General features: G+C 44.2%; 1 protein-coding gene across 2 annotated transcripts in view; it reads left to right on the forward strand.

Annotated features, from left to right (window-relative positions):
- The window catches only part of LOC141726923 (dymeclin-like), a 226,948-nt gene that overhangs the window by 121,416 nt on the left and 82,002 nt on the right, over window positions 1–23,530 (forward strand). Inside the window, exon 3 of one of the 2 annotated variants that reach the window (XM_074532016.1) lies at window positions 14,882–17,825. The exons of the other annotated variant lie outside the window; for it this stretch is intronic. Within the exon in view, the coding sequence (XP_074388117.1) occupies window positions 14,882–15,030 (149 nt within the window). The 3' untranslated portion in view covers window positions 15,031–17,825. The remainder of the gene's footprint in view (window positions 1–14,881; window positions 17,826–23,530) is intronic. 2 annotated transcript variants of the gene reach the window in all.

The following is a 23,530-nucleotide window of genomic DNA, read 5'->3' on the forward strand; positions in this document are numbered from 1 at the left end:
ATTCAGCTTCGAGGAGGATTAGCATTTTTGCAAGGCCCCAATCATGCAAGAAAGGGTTAAAAGTTTTCAGTCTCTGTCTGTCCTGGGACGAGATGATACTCCCACACGTGCTGCTGCTGCGGCCGGCCGGGCTCCCTCCCCCCTTCTCCTCCTGGCTGGCTGCCATCACATTCGGTGCCGCCGGCTCTCTCTCTCTCTCCTGGGGGGGGGGGGGCTGGCTGCCGGATTGTCTCGATGTCTCTTGGGGCTCCCCCACCCTTCCATCCTTGAAAGCCCCCTCAACCCCCACCTCTGTCCAGGCCCCAGGCCTCCCGCATGGCGGCCCCTCCCCTGCCCAGCAGCAGCGGGCCGGGCGGGGGAAGAGATCTGACCTCTTCGCCCGACGATGTCCAAGAGAGGAAGTGCCAGGGCAGTGCCTTGCTTTTAACCCCTGTGTATTCTCGGAGGTGTGTCCAAACCCCACTGGCTACACCAGGTGTCAGTATCAAACTCAGAACATTCATTGGTTTGACCACAGCTTCCCAGAATTCCCACTCCTTCCTGGTCAAACCATGACAGAGCTGAACATCTTAGATATAGCTATTGGAATTTCTAATACAATTTTACCTACTGTTTTAAAGCTCAAGATGTTTCTAGGCTGCACAAGAGCCCAAATGGTCCCAGTCTTCCGCCATAGTGTTTGCAAAACCAGTAGCTAGAATCTGTGACTTGAAGGTAAAAAAAGTTATCTGTGTTTAATTCAACTCAAATCAGCATCTTTGACCACTTTTTTTCCCATTGTATCCCAGAAGGACTACTACAGGCTGCAGCACTGGGGTGCAGCCACCTTTTGGATGAAGAATGACAGCTGTGTAAGGGCTTTTCTCTTCTAAGAAATGTTGCAATGGTTTAATCATGAGGGTTAGTCATTCATTCTGCTGATGTAATGTTGAAGGGAACATGTTCCTGTCTAGTCTGACCACAAGTCAGGAGGGAAGTGGGAAAGATTACACTGAGGATAAGCAGAATAGAATATCAGTTCTTAAAAAAAAATATTAATACAAACGTACATGAAGGCTTGATTGGGATGAGGTTTAACCTACCAAAAGAATCAAGTACAATGATGCGGGAAATCAGGACTTCTGCATGACTAACCAATATGATTAAGTAGAAGCTGTTAATTGTTTACATTACGCACTTATTTATACATTCTAAAACTACTGCACACGCTAGTCACGCATTTCTTCATTGGTGCCTCTATCTTGTCCATCCATTCTGCACGCACTCTTCAGAGTATGTGATTGGTTACAGTCCAGGTGGTTCACTGCCCTCTGTTATCTAGTTCTTGTGGTTTTGGTATTCTGTTTCTCAGCCTCTTCTTTCTTAATTTAGCACAGTTTATGTCTTAGTAACCTTGACAAATTCCAGAGGGTGCTGATAAGAATAAATAGAAATAGTTTTGTTGGGGCACAATGTTGCCTAAGTTGTTCAGATACATTGCTACACAATGATGGCTACACCCGTGGCTAAAATGTTCCTCCCAGCCTAAATATTGGCATCTAGCTAAGTTAGAGCTGTAGTGAAGGGCCTGACCCCCACATAAGCCACACTGTATCAGCACAAGAATGTTGGAGCATACTGGAGGGTGACACTGACATCCTCATCAATGGAGGAGATGGCACATTGTCACCCAAGGCTGTGATTGAGTGAAGCTGAAAAAGCTGTCTATGGAGACATGTAGGAGATGGCACAGTTACCTGGGGTTGAATGATGCTGTCCATGGAGGCATCTTCCTTGTAAAGCACAATGCAGGTGACACCTTTGTGGCTTGGTGTAATTGTATGCTTAGTATTTACACCAAACTACTCTAGTAACAGCAGCAACACAAGGTAGGTGTAGAATCATAGAATCATCTAGGTTAGAAAAGACCTCTAAGGTCATCAAGTCCAGCCCTTAACCCAGCACTGCCAAACTCACCATTAAACCATGTCTCTAAGTGCCACATCTACATATTTTCACAGAATCACAGAATGAACTAGGTTGGAAAATATCTTAAGATCATCTAGTCCAACCTATGACCTAACACCTTCTCATCAACTAAACCATGCCACTGAGTGCCATGTCCAGTCTTTTTTTAAACATGTCCAGGGATGGTGACTGCACCACCTCCTTGGGCAGACGATTCCAGTCCTTTATCACTCTTTCAGTGAAGAATTTTTTCCTAGTGTCTAACCTAAACTTCCCTTGGCAGAGCTTAAGACTGTGTCCTGTTGTTCTATCAGTTGTCACCTGGGAGAAGAAATCAACCTCCACCTGACTACAACCACCTTTGATGTAGTTGTAGAGAGTGGTAAGGTCTCCCTTGAGTCTCCTTTTTTCCAGGCTAAACAACCCCAGCTCCCTCATCCGTTCCTCATAGGGCTTGTGTATGTGTTGACATATTCAAGAATCTCAACATCCTTCCTAAACTAAGGGGTCCAGAACTGGACACAGTACTTAAAGTACGGCCTCACCAGTGCCAAGTACGGGGGAAGAATGACTTCCCTGGTTCTGCTGGCCACACTATTCTTGATACAGGCCAGGATGCCATTGGCCTTCTTGGCCACCTGAGTACACTGCTGGCTCATGTTCAGTCGGTTGTCGACCACTACCCTCAGGTCCCATTCTACCTAGGCACTGTCCAGCCCCTCTGTCCCCAACCCATAGCACTGCAGAGGGTTATTGTGGCCAAAATGCAGGACTCGGCACTTGGACTTGTTAAACTTCATGTTATTGGACTCAGCCCATCTATCCAGCCTGTCCGGGTCCCTTTGCAGAGTCCTCCTATCCTCCAACAGATGGACGCATGCTCCCAGCTTGGTGTCATCTGAAAATTTACTGATAGGGGATTCAATCCCCTCATCCAATCATCAATGAAGATATTAAACAGAACTGGCCCCAACACAGACCCCTGAGGGACACCACTAGTGACTGGCCACCAACTGTATGCAATACCATTCACTACTACTCTCTAGGCCCAGCCATCCAGACGGTTCTTAACCCAGCAAAGAGTGTACCTGTCCAAGCTGTGACTGCCAGCTTTTCCAGGAGTATGCTAAGGGAGACAGTGCCAAAGGCTTTGCTGAAGTCCAGATAGAAAACATCCACAGCTGTTGAAGTGAAGGGCGCCACTTATCTTCTTTGATCAGCATTTGACTCTGATTATTGATTAACTAGGCACTTTTTATAAGTGTTAATTTACTTCATGCATATTGCAAAATCTGAGCTCTCGATAGGCTGTAGAGAAAACTTCAGCTCTTCTTTTTGTTTACAATACTTGAAGTTTGTTTATTGAAACTAAGATCAGTGTTCTCACTATGATATGAAAAGTTCTCAAAACTTTCATATCTGTTCTCAGACCGGCCATCTGTTCTCAGTAGCAGCTAAGGACAGAACGGTCTGAGAATCTTGTTGTGTATATAAAAGGTGGCTGAGAACCTAATTATTTACAGGATCAAGATTGGGAAAGGCTGCTTTACAGTAGGCTTCTATCTTTCTCTCAGCTGAGTATTTTCATGGCTTCTTTCTTCAAGCTATGTCTGAACCAGGTTCTCTACACTTCCCCCGTTTCTTTCTTTTTGGGCAAGGAGGTTAGTTGCTAAGTTTTTCTCTATCATCTTACTAACTATATTTTGAATACAACTAAAAATACAAAGCAAAATAAGAAAAAGCATTCAAAAGTACACACAGTATCTCTATAAGGTCTTCTAGCCATGGTTCAAGCAATGGCTTTTACTCTAAAGGGTTAAAAGGCTGTCAGCTGTTCTCTTTCATGTGCACTTGGAGAGGAGGCAAACGGCGAGTCTGAAAATGATTTCTTCTGTTTTTGAGATTTTCACATCTCTTTTCTTGGGTTTCTCAGAAAAGTTCAAAATCAGTTTTACAGACTGTAATTCTTTAGTCATTTGGCTCAAATGGCATCAGTTGGGAGATTCTTAGCCTTTGGTTGATTTGGAGTAGTGAAAAATTAGCATGCATTTAAAACACTTAAAATATTTAAACTTAACAGACTTATTTTAAGATCAACAAAACTTATATATAAAATCAATTAACTAATAAAACTTAAACAAGAATTAGAAAAGTTCTATGGGCTAACTGTCACTCTTTGCAACACAAAAATAGGCAATTTTAACAATTATTACATTATAAGCAATATTCTCAGCTAGCAAGGTTTCTCTCTTACAAGGGATCTAAGCTAGGGAAACAAACTAAAAAGGCTATGACTATTTATAGGATATGCTATACAACAGATACAAAAAAGAATTCTATGTGCTACAAGGCTCAAACAAAACTTAAGTGTGCTAATATAACTTACAAAAATAAGCTAAAGGAAGTTTGTTTTCTATTCTCAAACAGCAGATATATTTTAAACAAAAACAGCTCTACTCACAAATACTTCTGATTGTCTCTTTTAACTAGAGTTTCTCTAATGTTCACAACAATATTTTGCACACAGGTCATAAAATAAACGCTTATCATAAAAGTATAAATCTATTTAACATTACTTAAACTAAATAGCATTTAGACTTAAAATACTTAAAATTTAAGTATTTTAGCTTAACAGAACTTGGCATCACTTAAACTCAATAATATTTAGACTTAAAACTTTTTAACTTAACAAAACTTAACTGACTTTAAATTCTTCATAACTTAATATAATTTTAATCTTAACAGAAAACTTTTGGTCAACAAAAGTTTGTTTGCCAGCAATCATGATAGAAAGCAAGTGATATCTCTAAATGAATACTAAATGCTGTATGTTTTTGTTAATCACATGCTTTTAAAAACTATGCTTTTATTAACTAAAATTTGAAATTATTAATTATTTCAAATATTTTTATTTCATATTTTTATTAATATTTTTATTATTATTATTCATTTTATTATTTATCATTATTTTATTATTTATTTCATATTTTATTATTTTATTTATATTATTATTATGCCTTCTAAAGTGGCTTTGGAGTAGGAAACACTACTTTAAAAAACAAACTTTTTTTTTGGATTCAGAGAAAGGAAACAATTCTTATTTAAAAATATTTATATAGTAGTTTTATAAAGGGCTTCTTTCAGGAAATACATCAACAGATGTTTTCTTTGTGCAAAATAGACATTTTTTAGCTCAAATCTTTGAGACACAATATACTACTTAGAGTTTGTGTTCATGCATTACTTTCTATATCAGTAATTCAATAAAACTTCTAATCTATACTAAAACTATTTTTCTTTATTCAAAATGTGTACTACTCTTAATTTAGCTTTCAGGGCTTGAGCTAAAACTATGTCATCAGAAACTTCCGGGTTTCTCATTTCTTAATTCTTCTTCTAAGTTCTTTTCTCATTGTGTGTGTTTACTTTTGACTCTACAAGTCTATTATGAAGGCTATATGAAAAACATTCTCTCTTAGGGAACAGCAAAGCCACATTGCATACTACTGGAGTAAGACACTTTAAAATCTTTAAAAGCAGCATTTAGGATCAAACTAAAACTTGATAGAGAGATCTGTCTGCACTTTGAAATGCAAAACTTCTTGAAACTATTATTATTGGAGAGTGGATACTTGAAGTGTTCTGAAACTCAAAAAAAAAAAAAAGGTACTTAAAAATTAAGAGAAGGAAGCTGAAACAGCTTAAGTTACTGCAAGTTTCTATTTTAGGCTCAGGATCACTTGCAGCTAAGCACAGATATGGCAAGAACAGAAACTGCACAGACAGGAGAGAGAGAGCTCAGAAGCTTGAGCCCAGTGCAGCAGAGCCAGGGCACTCTAGCCCTGGGCTCCTCACAGCTAAGGCTCTGTTTGTAGTAGCAAGGAAAGGTAAAAAGTGTGACCATCTTTCTCAGCTTCACTTTAAGCTGGTTACTAACTTCTATCACTGAATTACTAACACTGCTGAAAGGGGGCAGAAGAGAGAGTCTTGGTATTTCTTGGTAAACTACAAAACTGCAGATCTAAGTTTTCAATCAACAAGCTAAAACAACTACTTCAGAACAGCAGCAGTCTTCTCTCTCTTGGCTTACTACTAGTTTTGGCAGTCTACTTTTTCTGTGTGTAAGAGGAGTTTTCATATATCTGGGCAGGAGAGGAAAAAGCTAAAGCTTATGAGAATAAGTATGAAATACATATAAACTAAGGTAACAGATTTAAGTGGCTTAAATAAGGTCCAGGTACATTCAAGAAAACTAACAGATATTTGTCTGTTTTAGAGCAGAGCCACTAACAGTTTATTTGCTCCCGCGGCGCGTGACAGAGGGGGGAGAGCCCCCCGCGCTGGGTGTGGCGCGCGCTCCGTCCGCGCTGCAGCCGCAGCGGCACGGTCGCTCTTCCTGCGGCGGCCCCGCTGTCCCCGGGGAGGCTCCACGTGGTGTCGGAGCGGGCGAAAAAAAAACTCTGGTCCCGCGGCGGGGCGGCGGCTTGGCTTGGCTCCCGCCGGGGCCAGGCTTGGCATGGCTGCGGCGCTGCTGGTGCTGGTGCTGGGCTGCTGGTGGCTGCCTGGCGCCGGCTGCGGGGCGGGGCGCGGCGCGGCTTCCCCCACGGCGACGGCTCTCTCCCTATAGCTTGCTCAGCGTCTTGACAGGTTTATCACTCTCTCATAATAAATCACCGAATTCACGCTATCTCGTTAACTCGTAAACTGTATGGAGGCCAAGGAAAACCCTTTTAGCATAGCCGTCAGTCCAAAGTCTTGTTAAATCTTTTTGCAAATTCATCTCTTTAATCTGCCGTTTTTATAAATATGCTCCTTGCCTTTTTCTTACCTAATTTTTCTAGCGCTGGTTGCAGCCTCTTCAAGGCTCGTGCAGCACGTATCAGTCGAGCTCGTCTTTACAATTACTCAAGGCACACGACGCGTATTAGCTTCTTTTTTATCTGCTTTATTGTGTTTTCTTGCCGTCCCGCTGCATAGGACCTGAGCCGGTTTCACTTCATGTGGTGCATCGCAGTATCACGTCGGGGTCACCATTATGTTGAAGTGAAGGGAGCGACTTATCTTCTTTGATCAGCATTTGACTCTGATTATTGATTAACTAGGCACTTTTTATAACAGTGTTAATTTACTTCATGCATATTGCAAAATCTGAGCTCTCGATAGGCTGTAGAGAAAACTTCAGCTCTTCTTTTTGTTTACAATACTTGAAGTTTGTTTATTGAAACTAAGATCAGTGTTCTCACTATGATATGAAAAGTTCTCAAAACTTTCATATCTGTTCTCAGACCGGCCATCTGTTCTCAGTAGCAGCTACAGACAGAACGGTCTGAGAATCTTGTTGTTTATATAAAAGGTGGCTGAGAACCTAATTATTTACAAGATCAAGCTTGGGAAAAGCTGCTTTACAGCAGGCTTCTATCTTTCTCTCAGCTGAGTACTTTCATCGCTTCTTTCTTTAAGCTATGTCTGAACCAAGCTCTCTACACACAGCCTTTCCCACATCCACCAGGAAGGTCACCTGGTCATAAAAAGAGACCAGGTTGGTCAAGCACGACCTACCCCTCCTAAACCCATGCTGGCTAGGTCTGATACCCTGGCCATCCTGTAGGTGCCATGTGATGGCACTCATGATTATTTGTTCCATAACATTGCCAGGTACCAAGGTCAGACTGACTGGCCTATAGTTTCCCAGATCCTCCTTCCAGCCCTTTTTGTGAATGGGCATCACATTGGCCATCTTCCAGTCATCTGGGACCTCCCCAGTGAGCCAGGACCGATGGTAAATGATGGAGGCAGGCTTCACAATCTCATCTGCCAGTTCATCACCCTAGGATGGATCCCATCGGGTCCCATAGATTTATGAGAATCTGAGTGGCTCAGCAGGTCTCTGACTGCTTCCTCCTGGATAACAGGAGGCCTATTCTGCTCTCTGACACTATCTACCAGCCCAGAAGGACAGTTGTCCTGAAGACAACCCATCTTTTTGTTGAAAACTGAGGCAAAGAAGGTGTTCAGTATCTCTGCCTTTTCCTCATCTTTAGTTACTAAATTCCCTCCCCATCTAATAGAGAATGGAGGTAGTCCTTACCCTTCCTTTTGCCATTAATGCATTTACAGAAATATTTTTTATTGTCCTTCACAGAAGTTCCCAGTTTGAGTTCTAACCCGGCTTTTGTCTCTCTATTTTTTTTCCTACATGCCCTAGCAATCCCCTTAAACATTTCCTGAGATATCTGACCCTCCTTCCAAAGGTGATGCACCCTTTTTTTTCCTTAGTTCCTTCAAGAGCTCCTTGCCCACCCAGACTGGTAGTTTTCCTTGTCGACTCATCTTTCAGCACATAGGGACAGTCTGTTCCTGTGCCTTCAAGATTTCTGTTTTGAAGCATGCCCATCCTTCCTGGACTCTTTTGTTCTTAAGGGCTGCTTCCCAAGGAACTCTCCGAATAAGTCTCTTGAATAGGCCTAAGTCTGCCCTCCGGAAGGCCAGTGAGGAAGTTTTATTGATGCCCCTCCTTGTTTCACCAAATATTGAAAACAGGAATTTCATGATCACTGTGCCCCACAAGGTCTCCAACCACCACATCTCCCATTAGCCCATCTCTGTTTGCAAACAGATGATCTTGCATAGTCCCTCTGCTGGTAGGCTTGTGTAGCATCCATGAACTCTTCCCCTTTGGTCAATCCCCAAGCCCTCAGCCTTAGAAACATTAACTACTTACCATAGAGTCATCTCTCCCAAAGGGAAAAACAGTCTCCCCCACGGACCTGGTGTCGCAACTTCCCCGGGTTTCTCCTTCCCCTGTCACTGGCTTGGTACCCCTGGTGGCCACCCCCTAGCCCTGGAGACCAGGCCCCTCTGCCCACCCCTTAGCTCTGCCCCCCACCCCTTCCCCTTTATAACCTGCCTGCTCCATGTAGTTTTTCTCTTTTCCCTGGGTTTGTCCTTCAGCGACTGTGTAACTCTGCTGGAATAAAACCTTGCAAAAGAGCCTTTCTTACCTCTACTGCTGAGTCAGCTGTGGTGAGTGTTGAGTGGAGGTTTGACTGCATTGCCTGAATGTTAACTCAGCCTGCCTTTTGACAGGAGAGGCTTGCTGGGGACAAGAGATAGGCAGCAGCGCTTACCACTTTAACAACCGCATTTTTAGGCTTGCTCACCAGCTATGACAAGAAGTTGTCCTCCACACACTCTAAGAACCTTCTGGACTGCCTCTTCTATGCTGTGTTGAGTTCCCAGAAGATGTCTGGTAAGTTAAAGTCACCTACAAGAACAAGGGCTGGTGATCTTGAAACATCCTCCAGCTGCTTGTAGAATAAGTTATCCACCTCTTCTTCCTGGTTGGGTGGTCTATAACTCCCACCAGGATGCCAGCCTTATTAGCCTTCCCCCTGATTCTTACCCATAGGCATTCGACTTTATCGTCATTAGTTTCAATTTCCATGGTATCAAGAGCTTCCCTAATATAAAGAGAAACCCCTCCACCTCTTCTCCCTATCCTGTCTCTTCTGAAGATCTTGTAGACATCCATTGCAGGGCTCCAGTTATGCGAGTCGTCCCACCATGTTTTTGTGATGGTGACTACATCATAGCTTTGCTGTTATACCATGGCTTCCAGCTCCTCTTGTTTGTTACCCATGCTGCATGCATCAGTATACATGCACTTCAGCTGGGCTGCTTTTTCCCCTGACTGGCTTGCCACCCTTGGACTTGTTTCTGGAGAGCTTAGTTGCATCCCCTTCCCCCTTCAAACCTACTTTAAAACCCTCTCAATGAGTTCTGCCAGTTTATGGGCTAAAATCCTTTTGCCCTTAACAGAGAAATGGAGCCCATCTGGCTCCAGCAGGCCAGGTGCCATGAAAGTTACCTCATGATCAAAGAACCCAAAATTCTGCCAATGGCACCAACCCTTGAGACATTTGTTGATAATGTGGGTTCTCCTGTTCCTTTCATCATTTGTCTCTGCCACTGAAGGGACTGAGCAAAACACTATCTGTGCTCCTGCCCTATCAACAACTTGACCCAGAGCCCTGAAGTCCCTTTTAATTGTCCTGGTGCTCTTCTTTTCAGACTCATCACTGCCAACCTGGAGTATCAGCAGTGGGTAATAATCAGAGGACTGAATCAGCTCAGGGAGTCTCCTGGTGACATCCCGTACCTGGGCTCTAGGGAGACAGCAGACCTCTCTGTGGGATGGGTCCGGTTGACATATGGGGCCCTCTGTTCCCCTCAAAAGGGTGTCACCTACTATGACTACCCTTCTTTTCTTTTAATCCTAGAGGTAGTGATCCATCTGACAGATGAAGCATAATTGGGAGGCTCTCCAGGCAGATTATTTTCTTTGATGTCATCTGGCTTACCCTCTGGATCCAGGGCCTCATACCTATTCTGAAGTGGCACCTGTGTAAGGGATGGGGATCAGGAGGAATTTTTATTAACTCCTTGAGGAAGGACCTATTTCCACTCCCCTTCATCTACTAGGTCTCCTCCTCCTTCCTGACAGTAGGAGGCATGGGAGTCCTCTGACTCCTGGTGGGCTTCTCTCAGGGATGGAAGGGTGAAACTCCACCAATCTATTTCCCTTTCACTTTCCCTAATACTCCTTAGTCTTTCTACTTCTTCCTCAAGCTTGGCCACTAGACAGAGGAGATCCTTCACCTGTTCGCACCGCACACAGGGATCTTTTGCACCGGCCCCTGGTATTGCTGACAGGCTCAAACACTCCGTAGAGGAAGGGGTCTGGACAGATGCATCCTTCTTGGAGGGTTCTGTTTGACTTGGTACACTTTTACTAGCTATAGGTTTGGGTCGTTTAGAGGCCATTGCTGAAAAAAAAAAAAAACAAAACACCCCCAAACAATCCCCCCCCCCAAAATGAAGCAAAATAAAATAAAAACCCCACTAGCAGGAGGATACCTGCAACTCTGCCTGCTTGCCCTACCTGCGAGAACTGCCGCACAAACTGCCATGCCACGCCCCTGTTTGCCTACTCCATGCCACCACCCTCCGGGTCATCATGCTCCCTAGAGCCTTCTTTTAGTCCCACCTCCGATAGCCAGAAGAAGCTCCGCCCTATGCCTGAATGGCTAGCGAGAGCCATTTCAATGAGTTTTATACAAGTTTCCATGTTTCCTGACTGCAAGAATACAAATAACCTGAGTGCATAGATGTTAAATACATAACCCTGAAAGCCAAGCAGCTAAGAAGTGTCCCTTCAAAGGAGACGGTTACATTCAGAAGGGTCTTGTACCCTAATGCAAGGAAAGAGAACACTGTGACCTCAAGAAAGATGATAGGATATCCGTTCATTATCAATGGGCAAAGAGGCTTCTTAGCCATTGCTATGCTTGTTCTGATCATGTCACACCATAGAGTTTATTCTTAGTCTTAGCCACAACTTTATAAATAATAAAATGGGTTGTGTTTTATCTTACCCCAGTGATCATTGTAATGTGGTTTTGATCACAGGTGCGAGCTGCCGGTGCTCTTCTGGGTGTTCAGTCCAGAGCAGGTTTGAACAGTTCCAAAGAAAAAGAAAAAACACAGTCCAGGGAACTTCTCTGCCTCAGCTAGGCAGAAACTAACTAAAAGCAAAGGAGAGCTCTGTCCTACCCTCTGTCCATCCAAAGGAATGTAGAGGAGTGAGTGTAGTTTCTGAAAACAAATGGAGCCCTTCTTCTTTCCCCCCCTCCCTCCCCTTCGCTCTCAGAACTAATCTTAAAGGTGCAAAACTTATTTCTGGGCTAAACAGACAAATGCAGATATGAACATCATAAAGTCACCCCAAGACAATCTGTCAAGCTCTTGACACAGTCAACATTTAGAAGTGGATGCAGTAAAAAGCACAGTACAAAAGTAGGCTCATATCTTCCCCAAAACACATGCTTGCTGAGAGCGAACACCGTGTGCTTGCAGTGTATATGATGTTTTGGGAGGGAAGAAATTAGAAAATTGGAAAATCGAGGTTGCAGCATGTCTATCCAGTTAGGATGGGCTTTGTTGGCACATCTGATGTGCTCTAATTCTGGATGTGCTTTGCTTAAAGCTAAAAAACTAGGCTTTCATGGAAACTATATTGTCTAGCCTGTAAGTTCCAGGAGGGAGAGGTGTCTATATGGATGGGTGTAGTGGTTTTGGTTCATTAATTTCAGATTTCCCTAATTTTGAGATTTTTTAACTAATATGTTGGTGAGTATGGTGGGTTTCAGTGCTGGTTAACTGCTAGTGTACTTTTTTTTGGTTGTGAGATAGGATTAGGAGAAAGGTAAAGCAGGCTTAAAACCTTTAGAAGAGTATAAAGAAAATTTTATTAAAAGTAATTAAAAGGAAAAAAGGTAGTAAGAATCAAAACAAACCCTTCAGAATACTTCTCCCCCCACAACCATTTCTTTCCCACTGATAATGTAAAGAAATAAACCTTAAATTTTTCAGTTAGTTTACTATATCTAAAATAGTCTTTCTTCAGTTTACTTTAGTAGAGAAATCCCTCTTGTTAAGGTTATGGAGACTTCTCCACAAGAGGAAAAAAATAGTTTTCTCATGGTTTTTAATTTTGTAATGAATAACAGCCGCCCAGGGAACCTGTTATCATGAAGTCTCTTTTCTCTTCCACAAGCCTTCCCACAGCTTGTTGATGGGTTATGTTAACTTATGAGGTATTATTCTAAAGATGAGTTGTTCAGAGGCAAAAGTTCTTATTATCTATCTCTAAAATCATCTCTGGGAAATGAGGTAAAGTAAAAATCCCCCAGAGTAGAAATCCATTGTGATTTAGGATAAAGGTACATCTTTAAGCCTGTGTAGCCTGGCCGGAAGGCCGAGGCTAAAGGGAAAACTGTGTCAATGAAAGACAGAGATAAGGGGGGGGAGAGACAATGGAGACAGGGAGAGATAAAGAGAGACAGAAACTGCTGAGAGAGCAAGTCAGCTTGACCTAGGAATTCTTTCTGATAAAGAAGAACTAGTGGCAAATGTCAGGCGAAATTCGTAAAAATGAATATGTATGAACCTATTGTGAAACTGTATGCATATGTATTTGAGAGGGGGATAAAAAGGGACCAGAAGTTCCCAGAGGTACGCATGCCTTTTGAGGACAGCAGTCCCCGCCTGCATCCGGAGCTGTAATAATAAACATACCGGCTTTACAACTTTCACAAAGTGGTGGAGTTCTTTTTCTCCACAACACAAAATAGAGATCTTCTCCTGGAGATACAGGATTACTTTTCTGTTTTTCTCTGTTTAAACTTCTTGTGGGATTACAGTTACTTTATTTTCTGCTTACTTTAGTATAGAGGCCTTTACTCAATATCTAAAATTCGAACACTTTCATCTCTCCATAGTTTTATGTGTTATAGGGAAAAAGAGTTTTTTCTCCATAGTTTACAAGAGGATTTCAGGCCCAAGATCAAAGTATTTTCTCTTCCCTCTCATATGGAACTTAACTTCTTTTTCACTGACCATGTTGTTTTTATGTTGTTCCTTTACATGCTTTTATTTTGTTTCTTTCTCTCACTCAAGGGAATTTTGAAGCATTGAAAGGGTTGATATCCCACCTGGAGCCCGGTCGGGATGGTGGGAGTTGCAATTACGGAAGTGGTTTGGATTGAATCAGCCAGGCTAGAACTCAGCAGCAGCAACACACCAGGGGTGAATTATCTTTGCCCCTGCTTGATGACTGTGGGTAGTTTCTATGGGAGTAAAATCCCGGCACTGACCCGGGGCTGCTCCGGGGCACGGTGGGCATGGCTGGGCCCCGGACTGGGAGGGGGGGGGGAGGGTGTAGTAGGCAGTTAGATGTTAGCAAGGCCGGCTCCATTCGGCCCTGCGGCATCCCCCCTCTCCCTGCCTAGTAGCTGATGTTGGGGGCCGGCAGGCGCCCCAGGGAAGGGGCTCAACCCCGCGGCAGTGCTGGCTGGGCCGGCCCCATGTCAGGGGATGCCCAGCTGTGTTACCACGCTCCTGATCGGAAGGGAAAGAGAGTTCCCTGGTTTCTTCCACCTTTAACATGTGTTTTTCACAGAGGTGCATTCAGCTTTTCAGTGATTCAACAGACTATCAATTACACAAAAAACTTTTACCTCACTTCCCTAAATTTTCCTCCCATTCCAAACCACAACAATGGGCAATAAGGTCTATGTGCACAGGTCTTGCAGCTATAGCCTTAGAGGCTGAAGTGGGATAGATGGGTGACGCATTGCAGTTGACTTGACAGGGTTTTTACACTTTCATTGCCATAGTGATGCTCCTCAGCCATGGGAAAACCAAGGAACAAAGGTAATGACCTATCCCAAAGTACAGAAGAACCAGTGGCAAAACTGAAAGTGGTCTCCCGGACCGCAGTGGCCCACCCACAGAGCCTAAACATGCTTCCCACCTCGCTTCCTGGAGGAAGAGCATTCCTCTCCTGGAAACTCCTACATACATAAAGGCTTTGAGACTTAGATGGGAAAAGTCAATTTGCAATAAGAGTGGGTTCCTGAAAGCATATCAAAGGCTGTGTTTATTCTTACAGTCTTTACAAAGGATTGTCCTGCTAAGGAGCTGAGTACAATTAATAGCACAGTGCTTTTTAGGGAAAACTGGAATAAACAGGGCAGTACATGCACAGGCAAGAAAGCTGTTGAGGAGCTGCTAAAAATGAGTTTTTCTTAAAACCTTTGTGTTTTGTAAAGGATTCACATGTTTAGTCTTTGTTAACAGGCAAATTGAGTGTGACCGTTGGTAAAAGGGTTGAATACAACATGCTAATGTAGCATTCAGTTCAAAGAGGAAATTATAAATTTTTTTTTATCTCATAAATATTTTCTTTCAGGTCTAACAGTTCAGTTCCTTCCATTATTTTTTTTCACCAGACCTCTTTCTTCAGTGTTCACATGGGCTGCATGTTTACAGACATGCAAACCTTCCCTCACTGGACTTTGGTTTCTTGTAACAGAAGTTCCCCTAGCTGAATTCAAGTATATGGAGGAGGAGCAAACTGAGAAGTTCTTCATCCCCTGTGTTTGGTCCTTGGTCTACAACTCTGCTGTGGCCCTGTACTGGAACCCATCTGACATCCAGCTCTTCCCTCTGGACTCCAGCTGAAGGAGATGCCTCAGCTAAGCCAACTCAACTCCATCTTCTCACAGAAAACAAAACTCCACACTGTGTTAATATGTTGGGAGAGTAGCTAAGAATTGGAAAAGTACAAGGCTGTGGCTAATTCTGTCTTGCACCTGCAAGATAGCATGTCCTTGGGCCTAGCTGTAGTATGATAACAAATAGGGAAAGAGACATAAGAAAAGAGAGATGTAACCCCTAAGGAATGAAGAAGAGCTGATGTTGTAGTGTGGCCAATAGACGGTGTAAATTACAGAATATTCATGAGCTCATTACTTGCTGTATAAGTGTCTGATGCTCTCTTCAATAAACGGAGCTTGCTGATCTCATAGTGAGTGTCCGAGTCTTCCCTGCACCCGACAAATGGCTCATTCTGCAACAAATGGTGCCTGAACAGGGACCTAAAAGAAGTTTGAACCTGTGAGCCACAGTCCAGTGCAGTATTTCGGTGTCAGTCCCGGCGCAGCCCGGGAGGCACAAACAGCAGGCCCCGCGTCTCAAGCGACCCTAAACAAGAGACCTGATGAAAGGCGAAAGGGCGGGCTGCAGTGCCCTGGCGACCTCATAAGAGAGTCTGACTGAATGCCGCCGATATGTTGTAAAAGGCTGCAGAGTGCTGAAAATTCAAGTTAGAAAGTAATAAGCAGACAAGCAGCGTATAAACATTTAAGTGCTTTTTAGAAAAGCGGGGACTATAGACTGTCGACTTAAGAAGAGAATTCCCAAGATTGCTGCATATAGACTTGCAAGAACGTGCATTGTGGTGCTGGCGCTGCAAGTACACGCCCAATAAATCAGCAGCCGTGCTGTGATGGCGGCAGCAGCCACGGCTTGGAGCACCTGCGAAGCTGTGCCACTCGGAACTCAGCATGAGCGCTGTGCCATGAGGAGCAGCCACAGCAAGCAGCTCTCCTGAGGCAGCAGCGGCAGCTCCGAGTGGTGGCGGGCATGAGTAGAGAGCTCTCCCGGCAGCAGCAGCGGCGGGGGGAGCGGAGCCCCGCGGCAAGGGGAGCGACCCACGCCGCCCGAGATGCTGCGCTGCAGTGGCGGTAGCGGCGGCAGCAGTGGGGGAAGCAGAGCCCTGCCGCAGGGGGAGCAACCCGCCCAGCTGCGGATGCTGCGCTAGGTCCGGCGCACTCAGTGATTCAGCCTGCCAGCGCATCTTGCTAAACAAGAAGCCCAGCGCGAGGGGGTCGCCCTGCTCCGACACAAGTGAAGCGCAGACTGGAGCACTTTTCCAGCGTGAGCGCTTCTCCCTCCATCCCGCGGCCAGCGGGGGCCTTAGTTTCAACTTGGCAACCTAAATGTACCTTAACAGACTGCAAGTATAGCTCCGCGGCTCAGCCGGCGCCGCCACGGACAGTGTCTCTGACGCTCAAGGCTCAGTGCTGCTCGGCGGCAAGGACAACTCGAGAGTCCACGCGAGCCCAGCCTTTCCAGCGCACTAAGCAGTTAAGAGACCAGTGATGATAGATAAGCAACACCAAAGAGCATTACTATCAAGATGCTCTTCATTTAGATGAAAAATAACTTTTTGTTCTTCCTGGCAGAGACTGTGAAAGAGAAATCAGCATGGTGAATGCGTTGGGCCAAATTTCAGCTGGTTTGGCTTAGCATATCCACTATGTTGCCTTTTTAATCTCTGCATAGACTTTGAAAACATCAGAAGCAACAAATAGACTAAAAGACTGAGAAAAAACCTCTCATGTAACTCGTCATTTTGACCAGCTGTTTTGCTGTAATGAGTGCTCTATAGTAGAAGAAACTAATTAGACTTTGAAACTGTATTTTGAAAAATTTAAAAATGTTAAAGATGTGTTAAAACGATTGTATAAGTAAGATGTAGGAGAGAGCCTTTTGTATCCCTTAAGTCTTGCTTGAATGTAGTAAATGTAAAAACAAAAATAGATTTAAGCTTGAAGTTTAGTTCATGATTTATGTACAGAATATTATCATGAACATTGTTATGAAGAAAAATTCAGTCAATATTTTTTTTGAGAAAAAGTTACAAAAAGGCAGCCAGATCACTGTCCCTGCCAAGGTTCTGCGTGTTTTGTCATGGTAATCACGGGTCATTGTAGCTTATCGCTCCCTTTGTATTAGTAAAAGCCCTGGCTAGGGCGAAGTAATGGCCCTTCCCCGAGGCTAAGGTGTACTTTTCCCAGCATAGTGAAGACACCTGAGAGAGTGGGGGGGGGTTATGCAAAGTGACTCTAAGACCAGCAAGCTTTTTGGGACCCCGACTCCAAAGGCACAGAGAAAACCCGCAAAACAACGAGCTAAATAAGAGCTGAGAGACTGATGTCTGGACGTGAAGAGCCAATTGCTGAGCCTGCAGAGACGCTGGAAACCTTCGTTGTTCCTCACCCTGTCTTCGAGAGCCCCCGGGCCAGGTCTGGCAGGAAGCGAGCCACAGACCAAAACAACATCTGACGGGGACACCACGCCCTAAAGGCTCCCACGAGGACCGGATTCCCCAGCTCTGCCCCTAGTGGACAGAGCTGTGCATATCCTCCTCCTCTGAGTCGCCCTGAGAGACACGACAGGGACTGCAGCCCTGCCCAGCTGCCCAATCCTGAGCTGATCACTTTTAATAAAGGCATTAAAAAGGAGAAGAAGTCTCCTGGCCCTGTTTATTTCAGCTGGGAGCTCGTCCGGGATAGCCATGCTGCAAGAAGACTCAAGACTGGCCATCTTGGAACTTCAGGACAGCTGGCTACCAGGACCAGAGGGATCAGCTCAGGACCAGCGAAACAGAGGAGCACCGGAGCACCGGACTGGTGAGAAACCTGGTGGCGGGAGTGGGAGACGTGCCCATGTGTTTGTGAATTAGATGAAGGCCGGTAGCCGGACCCTCGACCTGAGAGTGGACCCCTCAGTACCGCGTTTCCGGACTCCTGCGTAGGGGCCGGCCGGAAACAGGGGGAAGCACGTGGAATTAGCGTGAGTGAGTCGTCTCCCAAGGGGGAATAAAGGGCCCCCCCCCTCCGGGCGTGCGGAGGGAATATTTGTATGAGTGGCACGCACCCAAAGTAAGTCCTGACAGAGGGAAGTCAGGCAGATTTGTCAGTCCCGAGAAGGATTCAGGTAGCATTTGTAAGTCTCGAGAAGGATTCGCGTAAGATTTGTCAGTCCTGAGAAGGATTCGGGTAGCTCACAAGCCCTGCAGGCAAAAGTAAGTCCTGGCACAGGAGTCAGGCACAAACCCCAGCGAAGGAGGCTGTGGTTTGCTTTTAAGTCCTGATACGGTGAAGCCTAAAAATTGGCGGGTTAGGCAAACTAAAAATCAGGCAGTTGTTTTTCCTGACTGAGGGAGTCAGGCACGACCCGGATTCTTAGGCCGAGGCTTCGTGTGTTCAAGTCCCCATAGATGTAAGACCTGACCTTGGGAAAGTTGGGCAATCAAGAGATCGGGCAGTTGTTTCAGTATAAAGTCCTGAGCATCAGGCAGAAATTTGAAGTTGAGTGGAGGAGGCTGAAGCTCCTCAAAGAAGGTTTTTTTGAAATTACTGGTCAGTAAAGGTACCTTTGGGACTTCTTACTGTTAAGACCTGTAAAATGGGAGGGTGTAATAGTAAAAAGACTGGCAAGAGACTGAGGGACATAGCTCCCAATAGTCCCTTAGGGGAACTGTTAGTAAAATGGGATTCTATACAGGCCACGGAGGGATTACATAAAGTGAAAATGATCCATTATTGTATGGAAGTGTGGCCAGAATGAGAGTTGCAAGGAGGATGGCCTTGGTGTGGGACGAAGGATAAGTGGATGTGCCAACAATTAAATAATTATCTGACAGCTGAAGGGGATACTGATCCTGAGCAATTATTGTATGTATTTTGCTGGGTAAAGAGCACTGTTGAGGATGAAGGGGTGCAAATTTGTAAGATACAGAGGAAGAAAGAGGGGAATGAAGGAGGGGATGATAGGACTAGTAAAAGATGGGATCCCCTGGATTATCTGCCTCCTTCTGCCCCTCCACCTTATAACCCTCTTCTTCAAGCACCTCAAATGGCAGGTCCAGTTCTTCCCCTGTCTGCCATCTCATTACCACCTGCTCAAACTCCTCCTTCTACCTCTTCAGCTTCCGCTATGATAAATCCAGTATCTCTTCCAGTTCCTTCTGCATAACCACAGGCGCCTACTCCACCTGCTGCATTCTCCACCCCTTCTCAAGCTCCACTTAATATTCACTCAGGCACTTCTCCCCCTCCTATTGCTGTCCCTTTACCTCCTTCCAGTTGGGGCACAAATGCCTCCTCGCCCGATAAACAGCTATCAGCAAATACACCTGCTGATGGGCAGAAAGTTCAGGGTAACCCAGATATCCCTCAAAGTAGTTTGGCATCTGAAGATGGGCCGTCCTGTAGCACCAGATCCAAGACCTCCAAGGCAGAGAGACTCTTTCCCCTCAGAGAAGTTCGTACGGGAGGAGTAGCGGGAGGTGTTGGCTTTGTGAATGCTCCTCTAACAGCTTCTGAAGTGAGAGGATTCAAGAAAGAGTTGGGGCATTTAGTTGAGGACCCAGTGGGCATAGCCAACCAAGTGGATCAATTGTTAGGTCCAAATATCTACACTTGGGGGGAGATGAATTCCATCCTGAGTGTATTATTTTCCCCAGAAGAGGTTCAGATAATTAGGGCGGCTGGCATAAGAATTTGGGAGAAAGATAACCGTCCAGGACCCCAGGTGCCATCAGGTGAACAGAAATTGCCACTAACGGATCCCAGCTGGAACCCTAACCAGGAGGAGGGGAGGAAGGCCATGATGGAATATAGGTCTTTGATAATACGGGGGATCAAAGAGTCAGTTCCCAAAGGAACTAATACCCAATTGGCATTTGAGGGTACACAGGAGAAAGATGAAGCTCCTGCTGCCTGGCTTAACCGCCTAAAGCGGAACTTCCAGTTGTACTCTAGAATAGACCCATACACCCTAGAAGGTCAAATGCTACTACAAGTCCAATTTGTTACCAAATCTTGGCCTGATAAAAGGAGAAAACTGGAAAAGATGGAAGATTGGCAAGAGAAAGACATTAATGAGTTATTAAGAGAGGCATTGAAGGTGTATTTAAGGAGGGAGGAAGAAAAAGCAAAGGCCAAGGCTAAGATCATGGTTGCTGTAGCTAGAGAAACTGCAGGGTGGGCAGGTCCACCACCAGGAGGAGGCAAGGATAGGCCTCTTGTACTGTCAGGTGCAAGAGGGATAGAGGCACCTCAAGTCCCTTTGAGAGAACGACATTGCTATTACTGTGGAGAGCCAGGACATGTCAGGAGGTTTTGTAGAAAGCTCAGTCTCGATGCGGCAATAGCCAGGGAACAAGATAATTTAGGGAAGCTCCTTAGAAGTGACGATTAGAGGGTCAGGGGCTTTACACTTTAGGGGACCCGATGCAACATCTAGAAGAGCCCTTGGTAAACTTTGAGGTGGGACCCCTAAATGTTTAATTAGAATTTTTGGTTGATACAGGAGCAGATAAGTCCTGTCTCAACAAAGTAACATCTGAAGTTAGACACAAAAACAGATAGGCAGAAAGGATATCCAATAGCACCAAAACTGGCCAGTAAGACTAAACTTGTAATAAGTGGTGAGAAAGTAAAAGGTACCTTATTGTTGTCTTGTTGTGTGTGTGAGAGTGAGTCACAAGCAAAGTCAGCCTCAACTTCCCGGGCAGGTGGGAAGGGGGCAGTGGAAGTGTGTATGTGTGACCTGCAAAAAAGACTAGTGCTCCCCAGATGTGTGAGGGAGCCGTAGCTGTAAGAGCGTGAGTGACACGCAGACAGCCTCACAGGTGAATGTGCACCAGAGGCAACCAGAGTCTGGGCCCTTCCAAGAGGCCCAGAGATAATGAGACCTGTGGGCCAACCCCAAGGTGAGGGGGGGCTATAGGGACCCGTGATTATCTAGCAATAAGGATCCAGTTTGTGTCTTGAGGGTGTGAAGGAATGTGTGAGAGTGAATATAGACAAATTAGAATAGAGGTAATGTAGATTGTGCATTACAAGTTTTACCACATCTCCTTAGAGGGAAGTGTATTGTGTAGAAAAATGGTGTAAGGAAAAAAAAATAATTAAGTGTAAGGGGTTGAAAGAAGTATTTAAGATGTAAGTGAAAGTAAGAAACAGAAGCAAGAGATAAATAAATAAGATCTTGAAAAATAGAACAGAAAACCAGTGAATTGAATACACAGAAAAATAGGAGAATAAAAGTACTTTGGGAGTTAAGTTAGCTGAGAAATACAACTCCTTGCAAAGTACAGAGTATGTAGAAGTTGATGAGAGAAACATACAAGCTATGGAAAAAGAGAAATTACCAATAACATTAAACAGAGAAACTGAGTTTTGATAAAATCATTAAATAGCAGACCATTAATGCCTGTGTTTGAAAGCCCGTTTCAGGTACTCTTCATTACTAATTTGACTGTGCAGACCAAAAGAAAAAAGTTGGACTCACATCACTCTCACCTCCTGGCATTGGACCAGGATTCAACACCAGTTTTTTCCGCCTGGCATTCTGGCATTGGACCATACTGCACCCCATTCTCCCTCTGGCATTGGACCGGACTCCACCCCATTCTCCTTCTGGCATTCGGCCAGACTCCCGGTTTTTCCCTCTGGCATTGGGCCGTAGTCCACACCACTCACCTCCGGGCACTGGATAAGGATTCATCCACATCAAAAGTTAATTCACCTGAGTATACTGTGATTTACAGTTGACTCTGTTTTGCGGAGAAAAGAAGAAACCTCACGACTTTATAAAAGTTGTAAAGCTCGGTATGTTTATTTACGACATCGGACGCACACGGAGAAAATCCTCCTAAAAAGGCATGCGTACCCCTGAAAATTTCAGACCTCCTTTTATCCCCCTTCCAAATGCATATGCATACAGTTTCACAATAAGTTCATACATATCCATTCTGCATGACACTTAGCGCCAGTTCTTCTTTATCAAAGGAATTTCTAGGTCAGGGCAAATTGACCTCGTGGTCTTTTCTGTTTTTCTTTCTCTGTCTCCTTGCTGTCTCGGCATGCGAGTTTTTCCTTCAGCTTTGGCCGTTTGACTTTTCACCGTTGTTAGACACTTCACCTAATTCAGGATGGATCCCTACTCTGTCTCATTCTCCCCTTTCCTAGGAAATAAGTAAATTCTTTTACTTAATGAAAACTTTCATGACAATAAGTGTCTTTTAATGCTTCACTATGTAGGTTTGATAAAGAGGTTAGTACAACCATTCATTGTAGTATTCTCTAGTTCCAAATTAACAATGTAATAGATAATCTTAAGCTTATCCCAACTAATATTAGTAAAACTACAATAGGGTGGCACAACTTATTAAAGATTCCATTTGCAGTTGGTGACCACCCAAAGATAACATCTCACCAGTGATGATCCATATTTTATTTTATTCTTTGTAGAACTCTGGTTATCTCTTTTGTATCATGTTGGACAGTAATTAAGATTTTCCTTCCACTTTCTTGGATTTCTTTCAAGACTTCTAATAGGTCTTGGTGCTTAATTAATTGTTTTACTAATGTAAAGTTCGCCCCAATAGGGGTAGGTAGTTGTCTGTGATACACTGTGTAATTGGCTGTAATCAGCTGGTAGGATGTTACTGGTACAAAATACGAAAAATCGCACCCAATAATCTTAACAAAATTACAAATACAGAGATTAGAATGGTTTCTACTAGACAAAATAACATCATTGCTATCAATTTGTACAGCAGCACAAGCAGTTCTCAAGCATACGCCCTTTTCCAGTATATACGAGCACAGTTTTCTGGTCAGTGACTGGATGAATTTCAAAGTGGCAAATACCCTGTCCAGTGTCCAAACACATCCTGGGCATTAGCAGTATTGCTTTCACAAATGAATCTCATTTGTTCTCTAGTAATGCAGGATTCTAAGTTTACTGTCTGCCACTTTTCATTCATCTTTTCGTGCCCACACTCTATGTTCTGAAGGATAGAGTATTGTTTCTTCATGGTTTAATCTTAGGGCAATGATGGGATGGATAACATAAACAGTGGCATTACGTATGGTAAGCACAAAGGCAGTGGCCACATTAGAAACAGGATCATAGGTGAAATTCACCATAGTCCACCAGGATTGAAACTTCCTTTCAAAATCAATTGCATTATCCCACTCAATTTTCTGAATTTCAGCTGGAAAATTACCTTCACCCCTTTCCTATATGATCAGAGCTGCTGTTGCTTGTATCCATAACTGTGCTTGTATACGACTGAAAGCTAAAGACACATTATCTTGAACTATACTAAGTGCTTCTACTATCAATTTGTGGTCTTGGTCCCCGGCCTCTTCATACTTCTTTACTTTGGCAGTACTTTTGAAATCTGTCACTGGCTAGTTCCTAATGCCAATAGAGATTACTATAAAGGCTGCTTCAATTTTGTTAGGCTACCGGCTGCAGCAGCCAGTTTATTCATCAGTATTTCTGAATCAATTCCATTTAAAACTCCTAATCTTGT

The sequence above is a fragment of the Zonotrichia albicollis genome, chromosome W, assembly GCF_047830755.1.
Source record: "Zonotrichia albicollis isolate bZonAlb1 chromosome W, bZonAlb1.hap1, whole genome shotgun sequence".
NCBI lineage: Eukaryota > Metazoa > Chordata > Aves > Passeriformes > Passerellidae > Zonotrichia > Zonotrichia albicollis.